The sequence below is a fragment of the Oryctolagus cuniculus genome, chromosome 12 (genome assembly GCF_964237555.1).
Source record: "Oryctolagus cuniculus chromosome 12, mOryCun1.1, whole genome shotgun sequence".
In the NCBI taxonomy this organism is placed as follows: domain Eukaryota; kingdom Metazoa; phylum Chordata; class Mammalia; order Lagomorpha; family Leporidae; genus Oryctolagus; species Oryctolagus cuniculus.
In genome coordinates this window covers 106195370-106217249 of record NC_091443.1, presented here as the reverse complement: position 1 = coordinate 106217249, position 21880 = coordinate 106195370, and the positions used below count along the sequence as shown (strand labels likewise).

At 54.5% G+C, this 21880-nt stretch overlaps 1 protein-coding gene and 1 long non-coding RNA gene across 5 annotated transcripts in view; one reads left to right on the top strand and one right to left on the bottom strand.

Annotated features, from left to right (window-relative positions):
- The window catches only part of IREB2 (iron responsive element binding protein 2), a 58874-nt gene extending 49087 nt beyond the window's left edge, over positions 1-9787 (bottom strand). For 2 of the 4 annotated variants that reach the window (XR_011381080.1, XM_070054616.1), the window contains exons 1-2: positions 9577-9787; positions 8235-8324 (exon numbers count right to left, since the gene is read on the bottom strand). Coding sequence is in view for 1 of the 4 variants with exons in the window: in XM_070054616.1 (XP_069910717.1) it covers positions 8235-8324; positions 9577-9595 (109 nt within the window). In the remaining 3 variants the exon portion in view is untranslated. Of the gene's footprint in view, positions 1-8016; positions 8325-8951; positions 9063-9576 lie in introns of those variants that run through there. The other 2 variants (XM_070054618.1, XM_070054617.1) reach the window with 2 other exon arrangements.
- A 104-nt stretch (positions 9788-9891) lies between these two features.
- LOC127487814 (uncharacterized) lies at positions 9892-11616 on the top strand. Its single transcript, XR_007915058.2, has 2 exons — positions 9892-9992; positions 11012-11616. It is a non-coding gene; the product is annotated as an uncharacterized lncRNA (long non-coding RNA).
- The last annotated feature ends 10264 nt before the right edge of the window (positions 11617-21880 follow it).

Sequence of the window (21880 nt, the reverse complement as noted above, 5' to 3'; positions counted from 1 at the left end):
AGCCTGTGTGTACAGGAGTTCTCGGCCCTCTTCCACACCACCCTGCAGAACCCGGAGCCTGGGAAAGCAACACAACTGCTGATACTGAGGGCACTGCAGAGCTCCGGGTAAACACTGTCCATCGTCTGACACACGAGTTGCCAGACCCCCTGCCCATATCCGTGGAACTCCGTCAGGGTAACGTGCACACCTGCGAGGACGGTGAAGGTTCAGACCCTGTACAGCTCTTCACCCCCTGCGGCCCTGCCCCGGTCTCCTCGCCAGCCTCCACTCCTTCCCCGATCTTACATGCAGGAGTTGCTCAGAATTCCTACCCAGGCTCCTGCTTTTCTCCTTCTATACCGTCTCCCACAGGGCTTAGCTGCTCCTACGTCTATCTCAATACCACAGTCCGCCTAGCCCCCGATGGAAAAAAAAAAGCCTCTTGAACACATACTGACATGTACCCAAATTCCTGAGTGCCCTCGGCTGAATTCTGGAAGTCCTCGCTGCCCTGTTCCTATCACCACCTGCTCTCGGGCCCCTCACTGAGGAGCACTGCCACCCACCTGTGCAGATGCTCACGCCAGACGCTGGACACCACCCTCGACACCTCTCACAGCCCTGCCTGCCTACCTGTATCACCACCACCACACCTCCTCTCGTCCTAGTTCTCCAGGTCATCCTCCCACTCCCACGACTCGCCCTGAACCAGTGGTTTTCCAAGTGTGGCCCCTGGACTCCTGGAGGACCCTAAAACCCTTTCAGGGACCCTTCTGCGGTCAACTGAGATGTTATTTGTTCTTTTCCACCATTCTGACATTGGCACAAATGGTTCAGAACCAACGGTGAGTAAAACTGCTGGTGTCGTAGCTTAACTGACCCTGGGAAAACCTAATGCACATGATCACACTTCTGAAATGAGCTGGTAACAGTAACTCAGTGGAAAACCCAGCAGGTGGTTGAGGCTCCGCGACAGTCGCTGAGCTCCGGCGGAGGCAGCCGGGGGAAAGGCACCCCCGGTTTCCCGCTACTCCAGGCTGAACGGCTCCCTCTGCACCAGGCAGTACAGTGCACCTCTCAGTACACGGGTCCCAAGCTGCAGGCCTACACATGTTTTGTTTCTTCTGCAGACTTTTAACATTTTCAAGTTTAACTGCCAACATTTAAAACCCAGACATTTTTCACATGAAAATACCAGTCTCTGCAGGGCTGGTGCTGTGGCATAGTGGGTAAAGCTACCACCTACAACGTGTCCCAGCTGCCTCACTTTCAATCCTGCCAGTGGCCCGGAAAAAGCAGTGGAAGATGACCCAAGGGTTCGCAGGTGGGAGACCCAGATGAAGCTCCTGGCTCCTGGTTCCAGTCTGGCCCAGCCCTGGTCATTGTGGCCTTTTGGGGTAGTGAACCAGTGGGTGGAAGATCAATTTCTCTTTCTGTCTCCCCCACAGTCTCTGTAACTTTTTCAAAATAAATAAATAAATTTAAAAGAAACCACAAATCTCTGGCTTCAAGATAAAAACCTGGTGGGTAATTTCACCAGCACCTCACCCCTTATAAAGGGCACATGTTCCCTACCCAGGCCATCCACTTGTTCCAACTGCCTCTCTGGTTCTGGAAGCACCAGCTTGCCACCTGTGTTGTGACAGATTCTCACAAGCAGGAGATGTGGAATCAGACTTCTGCGATCTTGGTCAAGTGGATATTACAAGTATTTAGAACTGGATACAGTAAACAATACATACAAGCAGTTTATTACTGCCATTATTAAGGTGGGAAACAGAGGAGTACAGCCGGTTTCTATTTTAAATCATAAGATACGGATCTAAAACTGTTTCCTTCCATAAAAGATGTCTTAACCATAGGGAAATCACTTCAGACTCGTACCCTCACTGTGTCTGCATACAGTGGACTTAAAACTACCCTCCCTGTACCAAGACGCAACGTACTGAAGGAAAAGCGTTCTGTCATTTGCAAAAGTGGAAAATTCCAGGTTGCAACAGTAGATGAAGGAAGCACCCACAGGGAGTACCAACATTAACACAGCTGGTAAGCTTTAGACAACACTGGGAAGACCACCAGACCACAGGGAGAAGCACTCAGGACTGGAGTCACAGTGTGCTGGGCCTGTGAAGTCCCACAGAGACGGTGGTCTTGGGAGTCCATTCTGGGAAAGAGGGGGCTAGGACCAACAGTGAGCAGCAGTACCTGTAGGGAAAACATGAAAACCCTGCTCAAGACCAGGGCCCCAGGGAAAAGGTTAGGGATCTGTTCTAGAGAGCCTTCTTGGAGCTGGCACTGTGGCGTAGCGGGCTAAGCTGCCGGCAGTATCCCATATGGGCCCTGGTTCGAGTCCCAGCTGCTTCACTTTCCATTCAGCTAATGGCCTGGAAAAAGCCGTGAAAGATAGATAGCCCAACTACTCGGACCCCTGCCACCCACGGGGATGAAGCTCCTGGTTCCTGGCTTCAGCCTGGTTCGGCCCTGGCTGTTGCAGCCATCTGGGGACTGAAGCAGCAGATGGAAGATCACTCTCCCTGGCTGTAACTCTTACTTTCAAATAAATAAATAAACCGGGGGGGGGCGGGGGGGAGGGAGACAGCATCAGGCAGGTGGAATACAGCAGGTAACTATTACAGGGCTAAGGAAAGCCTTAAAAAAATTTTTTTTTTTTTTGACAGGCAGAGTGGACAGTGAGAGAGAGAGACAGAGAGAAAGGTCTTCCTTTGCCGTTGGTTCACCCTCCAATGGCCGCTGCGGCCAGCGCACTGCGGCCGACGCACCGCGCTGATCCGAAGCCAGGAGCCAGGTGCTTCTCCTGGTCTCCCATGGGGTGCAGGGCCCAAGCACTTGGGCCATCCTCCACTGCACTCCCGGGCCACAGCAGAGAGCTGGCCTGGAAGAGGGGCAACCAGGACAGAATCCGGCGCCCCGACCAGGACTAGAACCCGGTGTGCTGGCGCCGCAAGGTGGAGTATTAGCCTAGTGAGCCGCGGCGCTGGCTAAAAATAAAAATTTTTTTAAAAGCCTGCAACCCCACCTGACTCGGCAACAGGATGAACTCATGCCCATACCTCACCATAGTCAGGTTACTATCTGGGGCCAGCGCTGCACCGGGGTTGGCTAATCCTCCACCTGCAGTGCCGGCATCCCATATGGGCACCAGCTGGTGTCCCGGCTGCTCCTCTTCCCATCCAGCTCTCTGCTACGGCCTGGGAGAGCAGCAGCAGATGGCCCAAGTCCTTGGGCCCCTGCACCCACATGGGAGACCTGGAAGAAGCCCCTGGATCCTGGCTTCGGTTTGGTGCAGCTCCAGCCGCTGCAGTCATTTGGAGAGTGAACCACTGGATGGAAGACTTTTCTCTCTGCCTCTCCTTTTTTCTCCCTCTCTCTCTGCCTCCTCTCTGTAATTCTACTTTTCAAATAAATAAATAAATAAATAATTTTAAAAACCAGCACTTACAGCTGCTTTATTTATAAGTAAAATACTCAAAGGTCTGTTAACTAAGCCATGAGGCATTCACACAACAGCACGGTGCAGCCGTGAGAAGGCCGCAGAGAGGCACAGGTATCCCTTTCCACCTAACTCATCCCCTCACTCAGAAACCAAACAGATGCAGATAGCAAGGGACACCTGTATTCAATGACATGGAAAGATGTGCATGATATATCAGGTGGGAAGAAAAGGCTACAAAACAACGTACACTGTATTTTTGCTGAAAGCAGCATTTACATTTTTTGCATATACACATAAAAATAAGGCTTCCTGTGGTGTCTGATGTTCTTGACTTTTCATGATTGTCACAAACAAGAAAAACTCTCTGAAGAATGCACACACAGATCGCCTTTCAAAGACACGAAGCCCTGGCTCTACTGAAGACTGAGTGGGACTGCGGCTGCACAAGCCAGCAGGCAGGACAAAGGAAAGGGTGCGTGAGATGACCAAGAGCCCCGATGGAAGTCCCACGGCCAACAGCTACTCCCAGCCTGAAATAAACGCCCCCTCCTGCCAGGCCCCGCCTCCACCATCCTCCTCCTCACTCTCACCTTCACTCTGACTCCCCACACGGACTGGCTGCCATCATGCCCCCTGTCTGACACAATTCAAGGCTCCACTCCTCAGAAAGCAGTCTGACTGCTCCAGCCAACAGGCATGTCTCCCCCTCCCCGCACAGAGGCATGCTTTCCCACTCAGAGACCTGCTACCGCGTCCCTCCAAGTCTGCTGCTGGTCAACACCCGAGTGCCTGTGAGACCAGTGTCTGCGTGCCCACGTGTATAAAGGCTCCTGAGCCTAACCTGGGCGCACAGAGAAAGCGGCAGTGGGAAGCAGCGCTCACATACCTGCGCTGTACTCCTGAGATAAGGAAAGTAAGCAAGGCGGGCGGCCTGGGCCGGCTCCCTCACCACCATGCCCCGCCCCCTCTCTGTCCTTCTCTACTGTAAAAGCTGTAAAGCTAAAACCCTTCCTATTCTAGGCTTCCTTAAGGTAAGAGTGGCCCCTGACATTCTGGCCAAAGAGCCAAAAGCCTATGTGTAGGGATTTTCTTCTTTTGCTTTCCAGCTTCTTGGAACAAGAATACAACGCCTGGAGGTGCAACCAAAAGAATCAAAGCGGGGTCAGTGTTGTGCAGGGGGCTAAGCCTCCACCTGCAACGCCAGCATCCCACGCGGGGGCCGATTCAAGTCCCGGCTGCTCCCCTTCCGATCCGCTCCCTCTCATGTGCCTAGGAGAGCAGCAGAAGATGGCTGAGTGCTTGGGCCTCTGTCACCCCCACGGGAGACACAGATGGAGGTCCAGCTCCTGGCTTTGGCCTGGTCAGGCCCCAGCTATTGTGGCTATTTGGGGAGTGAACCAGCGGATGGAAGACCTGTCTCCCCTCTCTCTGTAACTCTGCCTTTCCAATGCTTTTAAGTCCTGGCAGCTGCAGGCGTCCTTGTTCTAGTTACCCTGGAGCCTACACAGTGGTTGACTGTCTTTCCTCCCCGACTTACACAGGGACGGCACACACTCTTCATTCATCACTCCCTAACAAAGCAGCGAGTAACTACTTGTCATGCCTCTCGGCCTGGCAGGCGTCAGAACGCGGCGGCCCTGAGTCCCGGTGACTGCGAAGCAAGGGCCCCTCTGGGCACACGTCGGAGGGGCCACTCCATCGGGTCTCCACAACACAGCAAGGGTTTCTGTTCAGACACTGAACAAACAAAATACTCTGTACCCAAGGTGCTCCTTTCTTTAAAAGTCCCTTCTTTTTTGGAAATTTTTTTCCCATTTAAGAAATGACTAAGGCAATTTTTCATAAACCTCTCACAACACACTCTATGAAGAAAACCATGGTATTGATCCCAATACAAATTTGTTTTAAAGGCATTTATGTTTACAAGCATCCCATGATTCCATTCAGCATGGCTGTAAAGACTTGGGCAACTCTTGATTTAGGTTACCTATGCATGCACTCTCAAAGTCATATACAGGGCAGTGGTAGCACAGCAAGTCAGGCCTCTGCTCGGGACACACGATTCCATACGGATGCCTGGTTCCAGTCCTGGCTCCTCATGTCTCAGACACAGCCTGCTAAGGTACCGCAGAGCCAGCAGTTGAGTCCTGCCACCCATGCGTGATACCCCAGACGGAGCTCCTGGCTCTGGCCCAGCCCAACTCCGGGTGTTGCAGACACCTGGGGGGATGAACTAGTGGATGGAAATTATCCCTGTCACCCTCCCTTTCAAATAAGTAAACAAATTTTTAAAGGGGGGGGGGGAGGCAGCGCTGTGGTGTAGCAGGTACAGCTGCCGCCTGCAGTGCTGGCACATCCCACATGGGCGCCAGTTCAAGTCCTGGCTGTTCCGCTTCTGATCCAGCTCTCTGCTATGGCCTGGGAAAGCAGTAGAGGATGGCCAAGTCCTTGGGCCCTGCACCTGCTTGGGAGACCCAGAAGAAGCTCCTGGTTCCTGGCTTCAGATAGGCGCAGCTCTGGCCTTTGCAGCCATCCAGCAAGTGAACCAGCAGACAGAAGACTGACCTCTCTCTCTCTCTGCCTCTTAAATAAATACATAAAATTCTTTTTAAAAAAAGAAAAAAAGCCAGCACTGTGGTACAGCACAGTAAGCTGCCACTCACGATGCCCGCAGGCCACAGTGCAGTGCTGGTTCGAGTCCTGGCTACTCTGTTTCCAATCCAGAGGAGACAGTGAGGTACCCCTGCCACCCACGTGGGAGACCAGAAGGGAGTTCCTGGCTGCTGGCTTCAGCTTGGCCCAGATGCTGGGTGCTGCAATCATTTGGGGAGTGAACCAGCAGATCAAAGATCTCTTTCTCCCTCTCACGCTTTCAAATAAATAAACCTTAAAAAAAAAAAAAAAAAAAGTTAGGTACAGATGCCCATGCCAGCTTATTTTTCCTTAGAGATACTTAACTTTCACAGAATTAGTCACTACCTTCCTATGCACTTAATAGTTGTTTTTCATCCCCTGCACTTGGCAAATACAGGCCACTCATCAAGTAGGTGCACCGCCACAAGAGCTCCATGGAAATTATCTACTTATACCCTCACACACACTCTTCTCATATGGGGAAAGGAAATAAAAGGTCTTTCTTGTTTACCATCAATTTCATTGTTCCTTTTTCAGAACTAATGTAAACTCCTCACCATTGAAGGAATAAAATAAATGTAGAACTCACATGGCGCCGAAGACCAAGCTCTCTTAACAGGCATGGCTGGCAAACCACCGCAACTAACATGCACGGTGCAGCAGACCGCTCTTGCTTTAAATGGCAACCTAACTCTACGACAGACATCAGGTACGCCAAGATACCTAAATCTCGCAAAAAACCTGCACACGGCAGCTATTTATTCACAATCTACAGGAAAATTACAAGAACAATCCTCTTATTTGATGCAAGAAAGAAAACAAACCAAAACCTCGAGACTGCAGGGACGCTCCCTCCAAGGCCCCTGCAGGAGATCTGGCGCCTGTCTTTCACGCAGTTCTCACAGGGAAGCTCCCAAAGAGTAACCTTCACTCTGAGACAGTCTTCCCCTCACTGCCCTGAGTGAGAGTTTCTCAACCATCACTAAACTCAACTCGCATCCGGCGGCCCGGAGGGCGGCCAAGGTCAGCTTCCTGAGACCAGGGTGACAGGTGCACGTAGGTGTCTGCTGCAAGGGGGGGCGGGTCCTGGAGAGCCAGGCAGATCACGGGGCGCTGCTGTCAATTCCAAACCAAGAACAGCATGAGGAAAGCTTGCGGGCACCGACCATGTGACAGCGCGAGACACACGAACTGCTGTGGAGTGACATCAGTCAGGCTTTCAAAGAACAAAACAAGGGTGGGCGCTGTGGCATAGCGGGTAAAAATAAGCCGGCATCTCATATGGGCACCAGTTCGTGTCCCAGCTGCTCCGCTTCCCATCCAGCTCTCTGCTATGGCCTGGAAAGCAGTAGAAGATGGCCCAAGTCCTTGGACCCCTGCGCCTACGTGGGAGACCCAGAAGAAGCTCCTGGCTCCTGGCTTCGGATTGGCCCAGTTCCGGCCATTGTGGCCAATTGGGGAGTGAACCAATGCATGGAAGACTTCTCTCTCTCTCTCTCTCTCTCTGCCTCTGCCTCTCAAATAAATAAATAAATCATTAAAAAAAAAATTCCAGAAGATCCCACTACCATGCAAAGATAAACGCTAAACATGAAAAAACAAAACCACACGATACCAAACCTAAGGACAGGTGGCTGGCACAGCAGGTGCGATTTTGCCTGGGTGTGAGTCCTGCTCGCTCCTGGCTCCAGCTCCCTGCCAATGTGCACCCCAGGAGGCAGCAGGAGACGGCTCAAGTAGTTGGGTCCCTGCCACCCATGTGGAAGGGCTGGACTGAGTTCCCGGCTCCTGGCCCAGCCCTGGCTGTTGCAGATCTGGCGAATGAACCAGCAGATGGGAGACCGCGCTGTCTCTCTTCATCTCTCTGCCTTTCAAATGAACAAAACTTTAAAAAGCAAAACAAAACCAAAAATTGCAACAGTAGTTTCTTCAGGGAAAATACTTACTGCTTAATCAATGCAGATTTTTGAATGAGAAGTCACGGGCTTTCTTCTTCCTCCAACAAAAACCACCCCACGAGGAGCTTTTTAAATAGAGATAAATGCGGGTGTACCTCTCACAACAGAGTGGACGTAGATTCGAAACCTTGTCAGCTCGGCTTGACAAAGGCATTGTAGTTATCAAAAACTAAACAAATTCCAAAAGAAAGTGTAAGCGACATTACCATACTTGGCGCCTCCAAGTCTGGGTACATTGAAGAACTTCTTCTGTGAGCTGTCACCTAACGTTTCAATAAGGTGCTCAAAGGCAGATCCTGCAGGGAGAAAAATCACGTGTTCATTAAACGGCTTCGCACTACACACGGCTACCGCCTATTTTATTCAAAGTAAAAACAGCGCGATCCCAGAGAATTTTCTGCAATGTTTGCGCTGTCCAGTGAGGCAGCCACTGGCCACGTGTGGCTACTGAGCGCTGGCCGTGTGGCGGCGGAGACTTAATCCCAATTCAGCCGACAGGTCGCCACGGCCCACCCTATGGGACAGTCCCAGCAGATCACTCGCTTCTGCAAAGCCCTGGAAAAGGACACGACGCCTAAGCGAGTTGGGGAGAGACGGGTCTTGCAAGTTCCCTAAGCACAGGCAGAATAACGAGAAAACTTCACCGTCACATTAGAAATTAAAAAAAAAAAAAAAAAAAAAAACTCCGAAAGTCAAAAGACAGTTACAGAGCACTCAGACACAACGCAAACTTCTCGGGTAAGACCTTATGAGGCCCGAAGACAAAAGGCAACACAACACCTAGCTAGGCAAGCGGGCACGGTCCCCGCGGGGCCGGGGGCCGGGCTGGGGGTGGGAGGCGGCCTCCTCGGAACGCGCCCCAGCTTCTAAGCGCTCTTGGGGGGCCGTGGCAGGGAGGCTGAGGCTGCAAAGCACCCCCAGACCTTTTGTGCAGGCTCCCGGCGGTGGGTGGGCGCGACCCCCGGGACGGCCGGGGCCGCCGTCCAAAACGAGAAGCGACCGGTCCAGGCCACTTTCAGAATGAGTAGCCTCTCCTCTGTTTTTTTTTCCGGCTATTTTTTTTTGGGGGGGGGGGTCTTGCGAGGGTGGGCGGGGGACGAGACCTCGGGGAGACCTCGGCCTTGACCGGCCCTCGCTGCGCTCCCCAGGCACACGGGGGAGGGGCGGCTCAAGTGCGCCAGCGGAACCAACGGGGAAGCCGCAGGAGACCCCGGCCCCGGCGCCCACCCTCCCCGCTCGCCATGGGGGGGGGGGGCAGACGGCGGGCTGCTCCCCGCTCCAGGGGTCACTGCCCGGCGCCGGGAGCTGCGAGTCCAGGCCGGCGGCCTCAAGGGCGGCCCTGCCTGGCAGCAGCAGGGCGTGAGGGGCGAGCAGGCCCGGCGGCCGCGGCCTCGACACCCAGCGGCCTTGAGGGCAGCACCACCCGAGCCCCGCGCGCCTCGGACGCCGGCCGAGCCACCACAGTGGGCGACAGGAGCGAGGGGGCCCGGCGCCCGCGCAGCGCGCGTCTGCAGCAGCCAGACCCGAGTGCGGCGGCCCGCAACTGACCTGCGCTTGGGGCATCCATCGCCGGAGACCATATTCTCCCCGCGGGGAGGGGGCCGGCGGGGTAAGGTTGGGGGGGAAGGCCGGGCGGGGAGGAGGGGGAGGAAGACAGGCGGACTTGGTGAGGGAGGAAGGAAGGAAGCAGTCTCGCGCGCAAACACCGCGAGAGCCGCGGAGACAGCCCCGGGTCTGCGCTCGCGGGATTTGGCGCCGAACTCCCGCGAGATCTTCCGACGGGGAAACAAAGAAAGAGAAGGGGGCGGGGCTACGCGCAAGGCGATTCGGGGCGCAGCCGCGGCTGTTCTCGCGAGCGTAGGCGGGGCGCGGGGGTGAGGCTGCGGCGTTGGCGTCACTAGCGTGGCCTCGTAGCGACCCGTTACCGGGCCGTAGCTCGCAGTGTCCATTTTGGGGGTTCCGAGGTGGGGCTGCGGGGGCGGGTTCCTGCTGGGGGGTCTTCGGGAACAGGGGTGGGGAGCAGATTCGGGGAGGGGTCGCGGGAAACCGCTCAAGAAGCGGGTTCTGCGAACGTTAAGGCGTCCGTGACGTTAGCGCGTCTGACGCGGGCAGCCCCCACGCGCGTCCTCGAGAGCGCGGGGCCGGGCCGCTGGCGGGCGGTTGCTGAGGCAGGAGATGTTCCGTACGAAAGCGTGCTGACGTGTCTCCTCCGCCCCGGGCCCCGCCGCGGGGCGCCTTATCGCCCACGCGGCTTCCGCGCCCACTCGTGCCCGGGGCCGAGGTCGGCCGTGGCTGCCCGCTGACCTCGCGTCCCGCAGTCCGACTCGCGCGCCGCAGCGTGCCCCAGCGCCTGGGGTCCCAGAGCCTGCATTTTCCTTCCCTTCCTACCCCTCCGGTTGCGCTCCTCCGCCCCCTCCTCCCACCGGGCAGCAGGTGCACCCCAGGTCTCCCCGAGTTCTCCCCGCCCCTCTCAGCCTCTCTCTTGGCTCCGCCTGGGATCCAGTCCACCTCCTAAGCCGGGAGGTGGGCATCCTGGTACCTGCTGGGCCAGCACCCCAAAACCCAACTCAAGGTTTTCCCCTTACAGCCATGGCTGCCTCTGCATCTGGGCCGTCAGTAGTGTGTGCACTCGCCCAGGCCGCCAGCCGGCACGTTCTGTCCATGGCGCCTTCAGCCGTTGACCCAAACCCTGTCCACGCAAGCCCCGATTCCCACGCCGTACCCGCCTTCCTAGCTGTAGATACCCGTTAAGGCTTGCAGGTCTAGATGGCTGGGGCCTTTTTCTGAGAAAGGCCCGAGCACCTGCCGCAAGCCCCATTTTCACCGCCAGGGAACTGAACCTGCATCGGGGGCTTAAGTAACTTACCCAGCGTTCCCCAGCTCCCAGAGGGCTGACTCGGGATTTGAACTCCCTTCGGACGGGTGCACACGCACACGTGTCCGACTTGGGCCCTCACGCGTGCTGTTCTACCCTTTTGCTCAGACCTTTTAGGCAGACTGTCCTGTCCGTCACCGCTGGAGTATCGCCGTCGCTCTGTGTTTCCCCGTCGGGCTAACACCTGCTCCTCCTCCTTCGGGCCTCTGTCCATTTGTTGTCACTTCCTACCGGGAGTCTTCTCTGATTGCCTCCCCGTCTGGGTTGGGACCATGAAGAAATGGCCTCCCTCACATCCTGTATTTCAGTTAAGACACTTCTACACATGAGTGTGATTGTCCACGGGCTGTATTTCTCATGTCTCAGATGCTTTCAAATGCATGCAAGAGAACACCCCGCTAACCACGGCTTAAACACCCCAGACCTGTAATTATCTCACCTCACGATGTCCGCAGTAGGCGGTCCCCGAGTTGGCACAAAGAAGCAACGGCGCCATCAAAGACCCAGGCCCGCTACTTTGGCCCTGCACTTCTCAGCACCGGGCTTTGCTCCTGGGGACCGCAGCATGACGTCATCGCAGCTACACCTTCAAGAGCAGGAGGGAAAGGGACCCAGAGCGCTTCTCCCTTTTTATCAGAAAAGAGAATATTTTCCCGAAGACCCTCAGTAGGCCTCTCATGGACCAGAAATTAAACCAGGAGTTCTACACCCTATCCAACCAACACCACTTTGTGTTTTGTTTGTTTTTTTGTTTTTTTTTTTTTTACTTGAAAGGCAAAGTTGGAGAGAGAGAGAGAGAGAGATCTTCCACCTGCTGGTTCACCTCCCCCAACCACCAATGGCCGCAAGGACCGATGCTGGGCCAGGCCGAAGCCAGGAGCCTGGAGCTCCATCCGGGTCTCCCACGCGGGTGCAGGGCCCACCAGGCACTTGGGTCATCCTCCACGGCTCTCCCAGGCTGCAGGCGGAGAGCCGGATCGGAAGAGGAGCCTGGGCTGCAGGCAACACAGCCTGATGTCAAAGCAAGGGACCTGACGTTGAAGCGGTCCTTTCGCCGGTTTCCGATTCGGGCGGTTTCACAGTTTCCTTTCTAGGGTGTGTGCTTACACGTGTAGATCCGTGTGACCCCCCCACTACAGTCAGAATGCAGAGCGCCTCCGACGGTCCTCAAACTGCCCTCCCATAACCGCAGCAGCTGTCCTGCTAAGCTGCCCCTTCCTCATCCCTGTCCCCGGAGTGACTAATCCATTCTCCCGTTTACGGTACACGGGAACCAAACCACTGTGTTTCCACGGTACATTTTCAAGTCACATCTCCAGTGGTAATTTTAGTGCCTATTCAGATCAGCATCCTGGACAGTGTCCAAGCTGGTTCGTCTCCATTCTTTTTTCTAATTAAATTTTTTATTTTGGAAAAAAATATAGAAAGAGTACCAGATAATTACCATTAACATTTTGTTATAATTGCTTTATCTTCTATATTACATATGGCACAATAAGATTCTCATTATTTCTTATCCTAATTCCATTTCCGATCCAGCTCTCTGCTGTGGCCTGGGAAAGCGGTGGAAGATGGCCCAAGTGCTTGGGCCCCTGCACCTGCATGGGAGACCCAGAAGAAGCTCCTGGCTCCTGGCTTCAGATTGGAGCAGCTCCAGCCATTGCAGCATCTGGGGAGTGAACCAGCAGATGGAAGATCTCTCTGCCTCTCCCTCTCTGTCTGTAGCTCTGCCTCTCCAATAAATAAATAAATCTTTTTAGATTAAAAAAAAAATCATCTGATGGAAGCTTGGCTCCTGCTGAGCAATGACTTGAACAATTTGGTCCAGGGCCGTGTGAGCATTCTCTGCTAGCGAGGAGGGTGGGGCCTGCCCTCGGGGAGCCCATAAATAGAGAATGTGGTAATGAAAATAATGACGGCTAACACCTATTAAACCTTGTTGAGTGCTTCTTGCATTATCTCGTTTCAATCTGCGAACGCTCCTGGAAGGCCTGGTTTCCGTGAGGATGCTTCAGCTACCAGCCAAGAAGCATCCAACCCGAACCAGCTTGAATCTAAGCCACTGCTTGTCCCCACAGACACACTCACGTTATCCCAGGACCAGGCAGCCCGGTGCAGGGGCGTCGGCCCGGCTCCCTTCCAGCATCACGGGCAGGTGCACTGAGCAAGCCCCGAGGGCACCCCTGCCGAGCGAGCTGATCTCAGCCAGGCCCTGCGACACGGGCTGGGGATGCAGGAGCCATAGGGATGGCTGTGGGCTCGCCCCTAAGTCTGGGGCAGGGACGCTGAGAAGTAAACAGACCACAATGATGTGTCTGAAGTGGGAGATGATGTGGGGTGGGGAGGGGACAGGGTTTGAACTCAGAGCCTTTGTGCTCGGGATCTTTGCGGACGTTTGATATCCATTTCTTGCTCCTCCTGCAACTCTGAATGTCCTTTGAAGTTCCCTCCTGCCATCCTGTCACTGGTCCACTGTGGGCAGCCACAGGTAGTCACTCCCTTTGTTTACACTTAAACATATGAATGGAGACTTCCCGGGCACAGACAATTGGGCTAGGGAGATTCTGGGAAGAGGCAGGAAGAACCTAAACCTCTCACAAGAGATAATATAGATAATCAGTCACACCTGTAACCTGCATTTATCACCTCAGTGTTTTATTGTACCCTTGTAATCAATAATTAAGAACCTTATTGGGAACTCTTTGTAACCTTAAGAGCCTTTTTGATATGTAAATCTTTTGTGCTCCTTCTTGTAAACAACTGGTCATGTTTAAATACTACTGGATTTATTCAATAAACGAGCCTTGATCAGGACTTGTCTTGGCTCCATTCTTTGCGTCCTTGTCCCCGCATTCCCACTCTCAGTTTCAGGAAGACCCAGTTCATTGTGCCGCAGGCCGGCACAGTCCACCGTTGGACCCACTTCTGAGCTCAGGAATCAGGGATATAATTAAAGCAGAAGCAACAAATCACAAGACTTCCTGGGGCTTCTAAGAGAAGGAAACTTTCTTAAAAAAAAAAAAAAAAGATTATATATTTACTTGAAAGAGTTAACTCAGAGAGAAGAGAGGGAGAGAGAGAGAGAGAGAGAGAGAGAGAGAGAGAGAGAGAGAGGTCTTCCATCTGCTGGTTCACTCCCCAGATGGCTGCAATGGCTGGAGCTGCACTAATCCAAAGCCAGGAGCCAGGAGCTTCTTCCAGGTCTCCCATGCAGGTGCAGGGGCCCAAGGACTTGGGTCATCTTCTTCTGCTTTCCCAGGCCAGAGCAGAGAGCTGGTTCCAAAATGGAGCAGCCGGGACTCGAACTGGCGCCCACACAGGATGCCGGCACTGCAGGCAGCGGCTTGTACCCGCTGTACCACAGCACCAGCCCCTACAAGAACTTCTTCTGGAGCTCCTTTCAGTGTTGCGAGCCAACACTCCTGCCTTTCTGTGTCAAATAAAATTTATAGAAGGTCAGTGGTTTGGAGCAGGCTCCTGCAACAGGCCCAACAGACCAAACCAAAATGCAGTTACTTATGTTGAAGGTCTAAGTGGTTTATCTGGCCTTCAAAACAAACAAACAAAAAGAGACAGCAAGAGCTAACAGCCAGCTCTCCGGTCGGGCGTGTCTTAGCAGGCACGGGAAGGAAATCCTCCGTCCTTTATCTGAACAAGGAGAGCGGCTGGGAAAGGACCGCGCTCCTCTCTGCTCAGAATCTGCCTTCTCCCACCCTGTGTGTCTCTGAAGCCCACGCCCTGCTCAGCTCGTTCTGGGTTCCAGTGCGAGGTGCCGCCCAACTCCAGAGTCACAGATGAGAGTCGGGTGGGTCTCTGAACTGCCTCCGATCACCAGTTCCTCTTTGGCAGTAGTTTAAGTCGATTTGCGTTTTTTGATTTGGGGGACTTACGTCACAGCAACCTAACTGGTAGAGCCGTCTCGCAGCTGTGCAGTGTTGGGCACGATCCGTAGACTCTCCGCGCGGCAGCTTCTTCGACTGTAATGCGAGCGTGAGAACGCAGACTCCTTGGATGTTTGTGCCACTCGAATGCACGCGAGGGGTTGTGTTCGTTGCCAGCTGCGGCTGTTAGCAAGTGATCGCTTAAAACCACATGTGTTTCTTGTCTGTCCCAGGTCTGGGTCTGGGTCTGGGTCTGAAACGGGTCTCCATGGACTGAAGTTGAGGGGCCACTGGGCAACGCTCCTCTCCGGAAGGCCTCTGGGAAACTCAGCGCCCCAGCTCTTCCAGCTTCTGGCCGCATCTCGCTCCCCGGCGCCCTTCCGTCTTGGAAGCCAGCAGGGCTCTCGCTGAGACCTTGGCCTGTGCCGTTGTGCCTTCCTCTCACTCTCCTCCTCCCTCTGCCACTGCCAAGGAGACACGTGGGATGGCCCGAGCCCCTTGCATGGAGACATGCGGGATGGCCTGAGACCCCTGCAAGGAGACGCATGGGATGGCCCGAGCCCCCCTGCATGGAGATGCACAGGATGGCCCAGACCCCCTGCATGGAGACACGCGGGATGGCCCAGACCCCCTATATGGAGACGCATGGGATGGCCCAGACCCCCTGCATGGAGACACGCGGGATGGCCCAGACCCCCTATATGGAGACGCATGGGATGGCCTGAGACCCCCTGCATGGAGACGCATGGGATGGCCCAGACCCCCTGCAAGGAGACACGCGGGATGGCCCAGAACCCCTGCAAGGAGACGCATGGGATGGCCCGAGCCCCCCTGCATGGAGACACGCGGGATAGCCCGAGCCCCCTGCAAGGAGACACGTGGGATGGCCCGAGCCCCCTGCATGGAGACACGCGGGATAGCCCGAGCCCCCCTGCAAGGAGACACATGGGATGGCCCGAGCCCCCTGCAAGGAGACACATGGGATGGCCCGAGCCCCCCTGCATGGAGATGCACAGGATGGCCCAGACCCCCTGCATGGAGACACGCGGGATAGCCCGAGCCCCCTGCAAGGAGACACGCGGGATGGCCTGAGCCCCCTGCAAGGAGACGCACAGGATGGCCTGAGTCCCCTGCAAGGAGACACGTGGGATGGCCCGAGCCCCCCTGCATGGAAACACGCGGGATGGCCTGAGTCCCCTGCAAGGAGACGCATGGGATAGCCTGAGTCCCCCTGCATGGAGACGCACGGGATAGCCCGAGCCCCTCTGCATAGTCTGGGGGAATCTCCAGTCAGAAGAAAAGCAAACCGAACCCCACTGCAGCCTTGCTAGGGAACATGACAGTCACAGCTTCCGGGGGTCGGGCTGTGGGTGTCTTCGGAGGGCTGGGGGTGGGGGGATGAGTCTGCCTACCCTGGGGTTCTATCCCGGTCTGCATATACATCCAGCACTCAGTAAATCATTGTCCTAGCCTTTGAAGCACAGGTGAAGAGCATGTAACCCCACTGGGTGGGAATCAAAGCAAAAATTCTTAGGAAAAAAACAATGTCTGGGCTGAATCTATTTTAAAGGAATGTCTTCCATTTATGGATGTCTCCGACATTGTCCAGATGGCATGCATAAGCTATGTGCTGTCTTCATCATAACCTTGAAGGTAAATATTCTTAGTAGCCTCATTGCACAGAAAAGAAAACTGAAGCTCGGGGCCATGGAAAAATATAACCCTTCACGAGCACGCATTGGTCTGTCGGTGGGACTGGGAGAGGGCAGTCCGTGCTGATGGGAACACGGCAAGAGGAAAGGGCCGGCCCTTGGAGTACCTGCAGGGAAGGGAGCCTCAGGGCATGCCTTGCCCTGCGGTTTCCTGGATGGCCAGAGGACAGTGCTGGGTGCCAGGAGGGACACCTCGGGGGAGAGGAACCTGAAAAGAATCTGAGGTGATGCAGACCCCGTGTCCAGTTTAATTTACAGATTTCATAAACACTGGAAATGTCGGAGCACCCAGAGAACACGAGAGCCGATGTAACAGCTCTGTACACAGCCTAGGTCCTGCTTGGAACAGGAAACCAGATTCCAGGCCAGGAGTGCGCACCCCTTCTGGGGCTCTGACCCTCTTAGAGCCCGGTCCCCGCTCACTGCTCCCAGGGCTCTTAGATGCAGAATGGTTTGTGCCCGGAAAAGAACCAGGCGAGTGCCGGAGCTACTGCTCGGGCTGCTGTTAGGCAGAGTAGCCTCTGGGGGGCAGCAGCGGGAGGCTCTGTATAGGCTGAGCGTTACACAGACCCTAAAGGTAAGCCCTTAATGAAACGCAAAGGGAACAATAAGCGAATGATTCTCCCAGCTGCATCTTCCAGCCAGCCACAACGGTGAATTTTTAACACGACATTTGAGACCCCCCAAATGGCCCTTTCCAAGGCGCCAGCCCCCCAGGCTCGATTGCACGCAAGGCTGCAGGTACCGGAAGCACTGTGGGACTCTCAGGGGAGCCTCCTGAGCTGGGCTGCCCTGGAAGAGAGACAGGCTGGCGGTGAGCACCTGCTTGCGAGAAGGCTCATCCCCTGCCCAGAAGGTTCAAGCCCTGGTGCGCTGGGCGTGTGTCCTGCAAACTCCCACTCTTCCCCACTGATAAAATACCTAATCCTGGTCTGAGCCCACACCCCCTAACTAGCCTCCTGGCTAGAGTCAACCCAGCCAGCACAGGGATTGCACTGCGGTGGGAGCCAGCTTGGGCCGGCCTCTGCTGGACTTCCACCGCGTCCTCGCCAGGGTCTGCGAGACCCCCGTCCACCCCTGAGCACCATGCACAGTACCTTCTCTGGGCCTGGGTGCTGGCAGGTCTCAGCCTGGGACACTGCTCCCTGCCATCCACACGCCTGTCCCTTCCCATTCTTGGGCTCCCTGCTCTGCTTTTCCTTGTTTGGTGAGGGCATTCCTGAATGCCTACCTTCAAGGCAAGCCTCAGCACTGGCTAGGTACACATTCATTATTCTTATTTCATGGCACTTCCCAGCTTCTACCATGCGATACATTTTTCTTTGGTTGGTTTTATTTCAGAAGGAGACAGAGAGAGAGAGAGAGAGAGAGAGAGAGAGAGAGAGAGAGGCACAGAGCTCTTATCTACAGGTTCACTCCCCAAATGCCCACAATGTATGGCTAGGGCTAGAAGCCAGGAACTCCATCCAGGTCTCCCATGTGGATGGCAGGGACCCAACTACTTGAGCCACCTCTGCTGCCTCCCAGGGTGTACACTGGCAGGAAGCTGGAACTGGGGACCAGAACCTGGAATGCAGTGGGATGTGGGTGTCGAAACTGGCATCTTAGCTTCCAGACCAAACACCTGCCAGGAGCATGCTGGGCATTCCGCTGCTTTGCTGACCGTCTCCCGCCAGGCTCCACGGGGGCAAGGACTTACTGCTGTGTCCACATCCAGATTGGCCCATGGTTGAATAGCTGCATAAACCAACTCACCCCGCAGCCGGTCCAAAGAGAGACTTGATACTGAACCCAGCGTGGAGACTAGCAGAAGTAAGATTTTTACAGATTTATTTATTTATTTGAAAGGCAGAGTTACAGAGAGGCAGAGGCAGAGAGAGAGAGAGAGAGAGAGAGGTCTTCCATCCACTGGTTTACTCCCTAGATGGCTGCAACAGCCAGAGCTGTGCTGATCCGAAGCCAGGAGCCAGGAGCCAGGAGCCAGGAGCCAGGAGCCAGGAGCTTCTTCTGGGTCTTCCGCATGGGTGCAGGGGCCCAAGGACTTGGGCCATCTTCCACTGCTTTCCCAGGCCATAGCAGGGAGCTGGATTGGAAGTGGAGCAGCTGGGACTCGAACCGGCACCCATATGGGATGCAGGCACCACAGGTGGCAGCTTCACCAGCTACACCACAGCGCCGGCCCCCAGAAGTAAGGTATTTTTATTGATTCTGGTCACAGTGGCTGGGATGAGGGGCCTAGGATGTCAGAGGCAGCAGGGGCACTCCTCTCGGTCTCCCTCTGCGAGATCCACCATGTCTTCGGTCAATCTGCAGCACCCAGCTCCTGAGAGACCGCAGAAGCCAATTAATTGCAAACGTATCTGATACAGAGTGCTAAACTGGTCACCAGAGGGAGTCTGGCTATGACGGGGTCTTTGGTTGCAGGCATCATTATAACAGTTTGTATTTGGAGAGCTTTATGCGGCCCCCGTCTGCTCCAAGGGCCCCCCAGCACCTTGTCACCACCTGTCTCATTAAGGAGCACGGGACCTCGGTGCACTAGGCAGGTGGCCGGTCTCATTATCCCACTTTTTAAAGAAGGGCATGTGAAGGTCAAGTGACTTTTTTCCCAACATCATGTTAATTAAAACCTTCTGTAGCTGTTATTTGCAAGTTCATGGGCTCCTTAAAAGCTTTGTTAATGATTTCAAAAGCCCAATTCACTTACTGATTGCTCTGCCACTCCCATTAAGAGTCCAAGACAAAGAGGGGGAGGGGGAGGGGGTTAGGAAGGGCAGTTTTGCCCTCGTTTCGGTTCTGTTTGAACATCAAAGAATTTGGTAAAAATAAAAATGAGCCGCTCCAGAAGCAGGATTGATGCAGTCACAATGCTTCTTGGTTTCCTAAATTTGAGTCAACGTCTTGGACCGCGCCAAGACCGGGAAGTGGACAGAGAATTTATAGTGCAGCCGGGGAGGGCCGGGCCAGGGGAATGACCTGGAAACACTAAGCACTAAGACGCCAAAAAGGCAGAAAAAGGCAAACGCAGCCAAGCCGGGGTGGGGGTGGAGGGTGGGTGGTAAGGAGGGTGGGGGGGGGCTCCTGCTCTGCTGGGGTTTCCGAGGAACACCGCGCGCCTTCGCCCTCCCCGTCCCCCACCCCCCACAACGTCCCTGCCTAGTATCGTCCCAGCCAGCCCTGTTTTGGCGGAAGCCGGCCTTGTCTGTGGGTGATCCCGGGCCTGGGGGACGAAGGACCTGGATGCAAGGGACCAGATGGAGTAGATCTGCACAGGCAAGGGCTGAACGTCCCAATCTTTTTATGGAAGATCCTTAGGCAGGGACAAGTTCCAAGCACTCAGGTAAAACATGTCTGGCCTTGGGGTGGGCATTTGATCTAGTGGTGCTCTCTGCACCCCACAGAGAGTACCTGGGTTCAAGTTCAGGCTCTGCTCCCGCTAACGCAGACCCTGGGAGGCAAAAGTGATGGCGCAGGAGACTGAGTCTTTTCCCACGTGGGAAATCTGGATGAGATTCTCAGCTCCTAGCTTTGACCTGGCCCAGGTATTTGGGGAGAGAAGCAGTGGATGGGAGATCTTGCTGTCTGTTGCTCTGTTTCTTAAAAAACGTTAGAGGGTGCTGGCGCTATGGAGGAGTAGGCTTGGCCTCCCATGTGGGTGCGGGTTGGAGTCACGGTTGCTCCACTTCTGATCCAGCTCTCTGCTGTGGCCTGGGAAAGCAGTGGAAGATTGCCCAAGTCCTTGGGCCCCTGCACCTGCGTGGGAGACCCAGAAGAAGCTCCTGGCTCCTGGCTTTGGATTGACCCAGCTCTGGTTGTTACAGCCATCTGGGGACTGAACCAGTAGATGGAAGACCTCTGTCTGTCCCTCTCACTCTCTGTAGCTCTGCCTCTCAAACAAATAAATAAATGTTTTTTAAAATTAGTCTATGCACTGCTCATAGACTCCAAATATAAATAAATGATAAGGAAATGGAAATGTTAATGACCCCAATTTGATCAAAACCTGCTGCATACCCTATATATGTGCTGCCCCCCATAAATGTGTTCAATTATTCTGTGTTGCTGATGTCTCTCATGGTCTGCATTAGAAGAGCTGGAGTCAGGAGCTGGAACCTGGCATTGAACTCAGGCACTCTGATATGGAACGGGGGCATTTTAATCAGTGTCTTAACATTTTATTTTTTAAAAGATTTATTTATTTATTTGAAAGGCAGAGTTACAGAGAGAGAGGAGAGAGACAGAGATCTTCCATCCGCTGGTTCACTCTTCAAATGGGCTGGTCCAAAGCCAGGAGCCAGGAGCTTCTTCTGGGTCTCCCATGCAGGTACATGGGCTCAAAGACTTGGGCCACCGTCCACTGCTTTCCCAGGCCACAGCAGAGAGCTGGATCAGAAGTGGAGCAGCCAGGACTTGAACCGGCGCCCATATGAGATGCCGGCACTGCAGGCGGAGGCTTTATCCACTGTGCCACAGCACCACTCCCTCCACCTCCCCCCATGACTTTTGGATCTTTCCCAAGATCAGGGTAAAGTTTTAAAAAAATCAGCTTTATTGAGGAACAGTTTTCAGTGATGCCCAGGGCAGCTTTGATTCCTGTCTGTTCCTTTAACAAGTGAGGTTCCACCGTGGAGGAAACACAGCAGCAACCAGAGACAAAGAAGAGGAGGACTCCCTTCCCTCCCCCCCCCACACAAATCTTGGAAAGTGGCTGCTTACTGTTAGGGAGGTTGTCTAGGGAGGGAAGACGTCCTAAGCTCTGCTTCTGTAACTCCAGTCATAAATCTGTCCTAAGAAATCTGCCTCTTTTACAAACACACCGGGCCCACCGGCCATTGGAAGTGTGGTCCTAGGTCACGTAGGCTGTAATGTATACCCACCAATGCCATGATGGCTAAGGTGTGATGCTGATGAACCTATACATATTGTAGGAAACTCGGGATGGTGGCTCGGGTCTCAGGAATTGATTCCAGCTGAGCCCCTGGCGTTCCTAAACCGCTTGGCTCCTCCGCTGTCTCTGGTGCCTGTTTGAATGAAGGGACTTTTCCCACCCCAGGTTTCTGTAACATCACATCTTTTCTTTCATTTTTTTAAAAGATTTATTTATTTACTTGAAAGTCAGAGTTACACAGAGAAAGGAGAGCCAGAGAGAGAGAGAGAGAGAGAGGTCTTCCACCCGCTGGTTCACTCCCCAGATGGCCACAACAGCCCGAGCTGCGCCAATCCAAAGCCAGGAGCCAGGAGCTTCTTTCTGTTTTCCCACTTGGGTGCAGGGGCCCAAGCACTTGGCCCATCTTCTACTGCTTTCCCAGGCCACAGCAGGGAGCTGGATTGGAAGTGGAGCAGCCGGGACTTGAACCAGTGCCCATATGGGATGCTGGCACTGC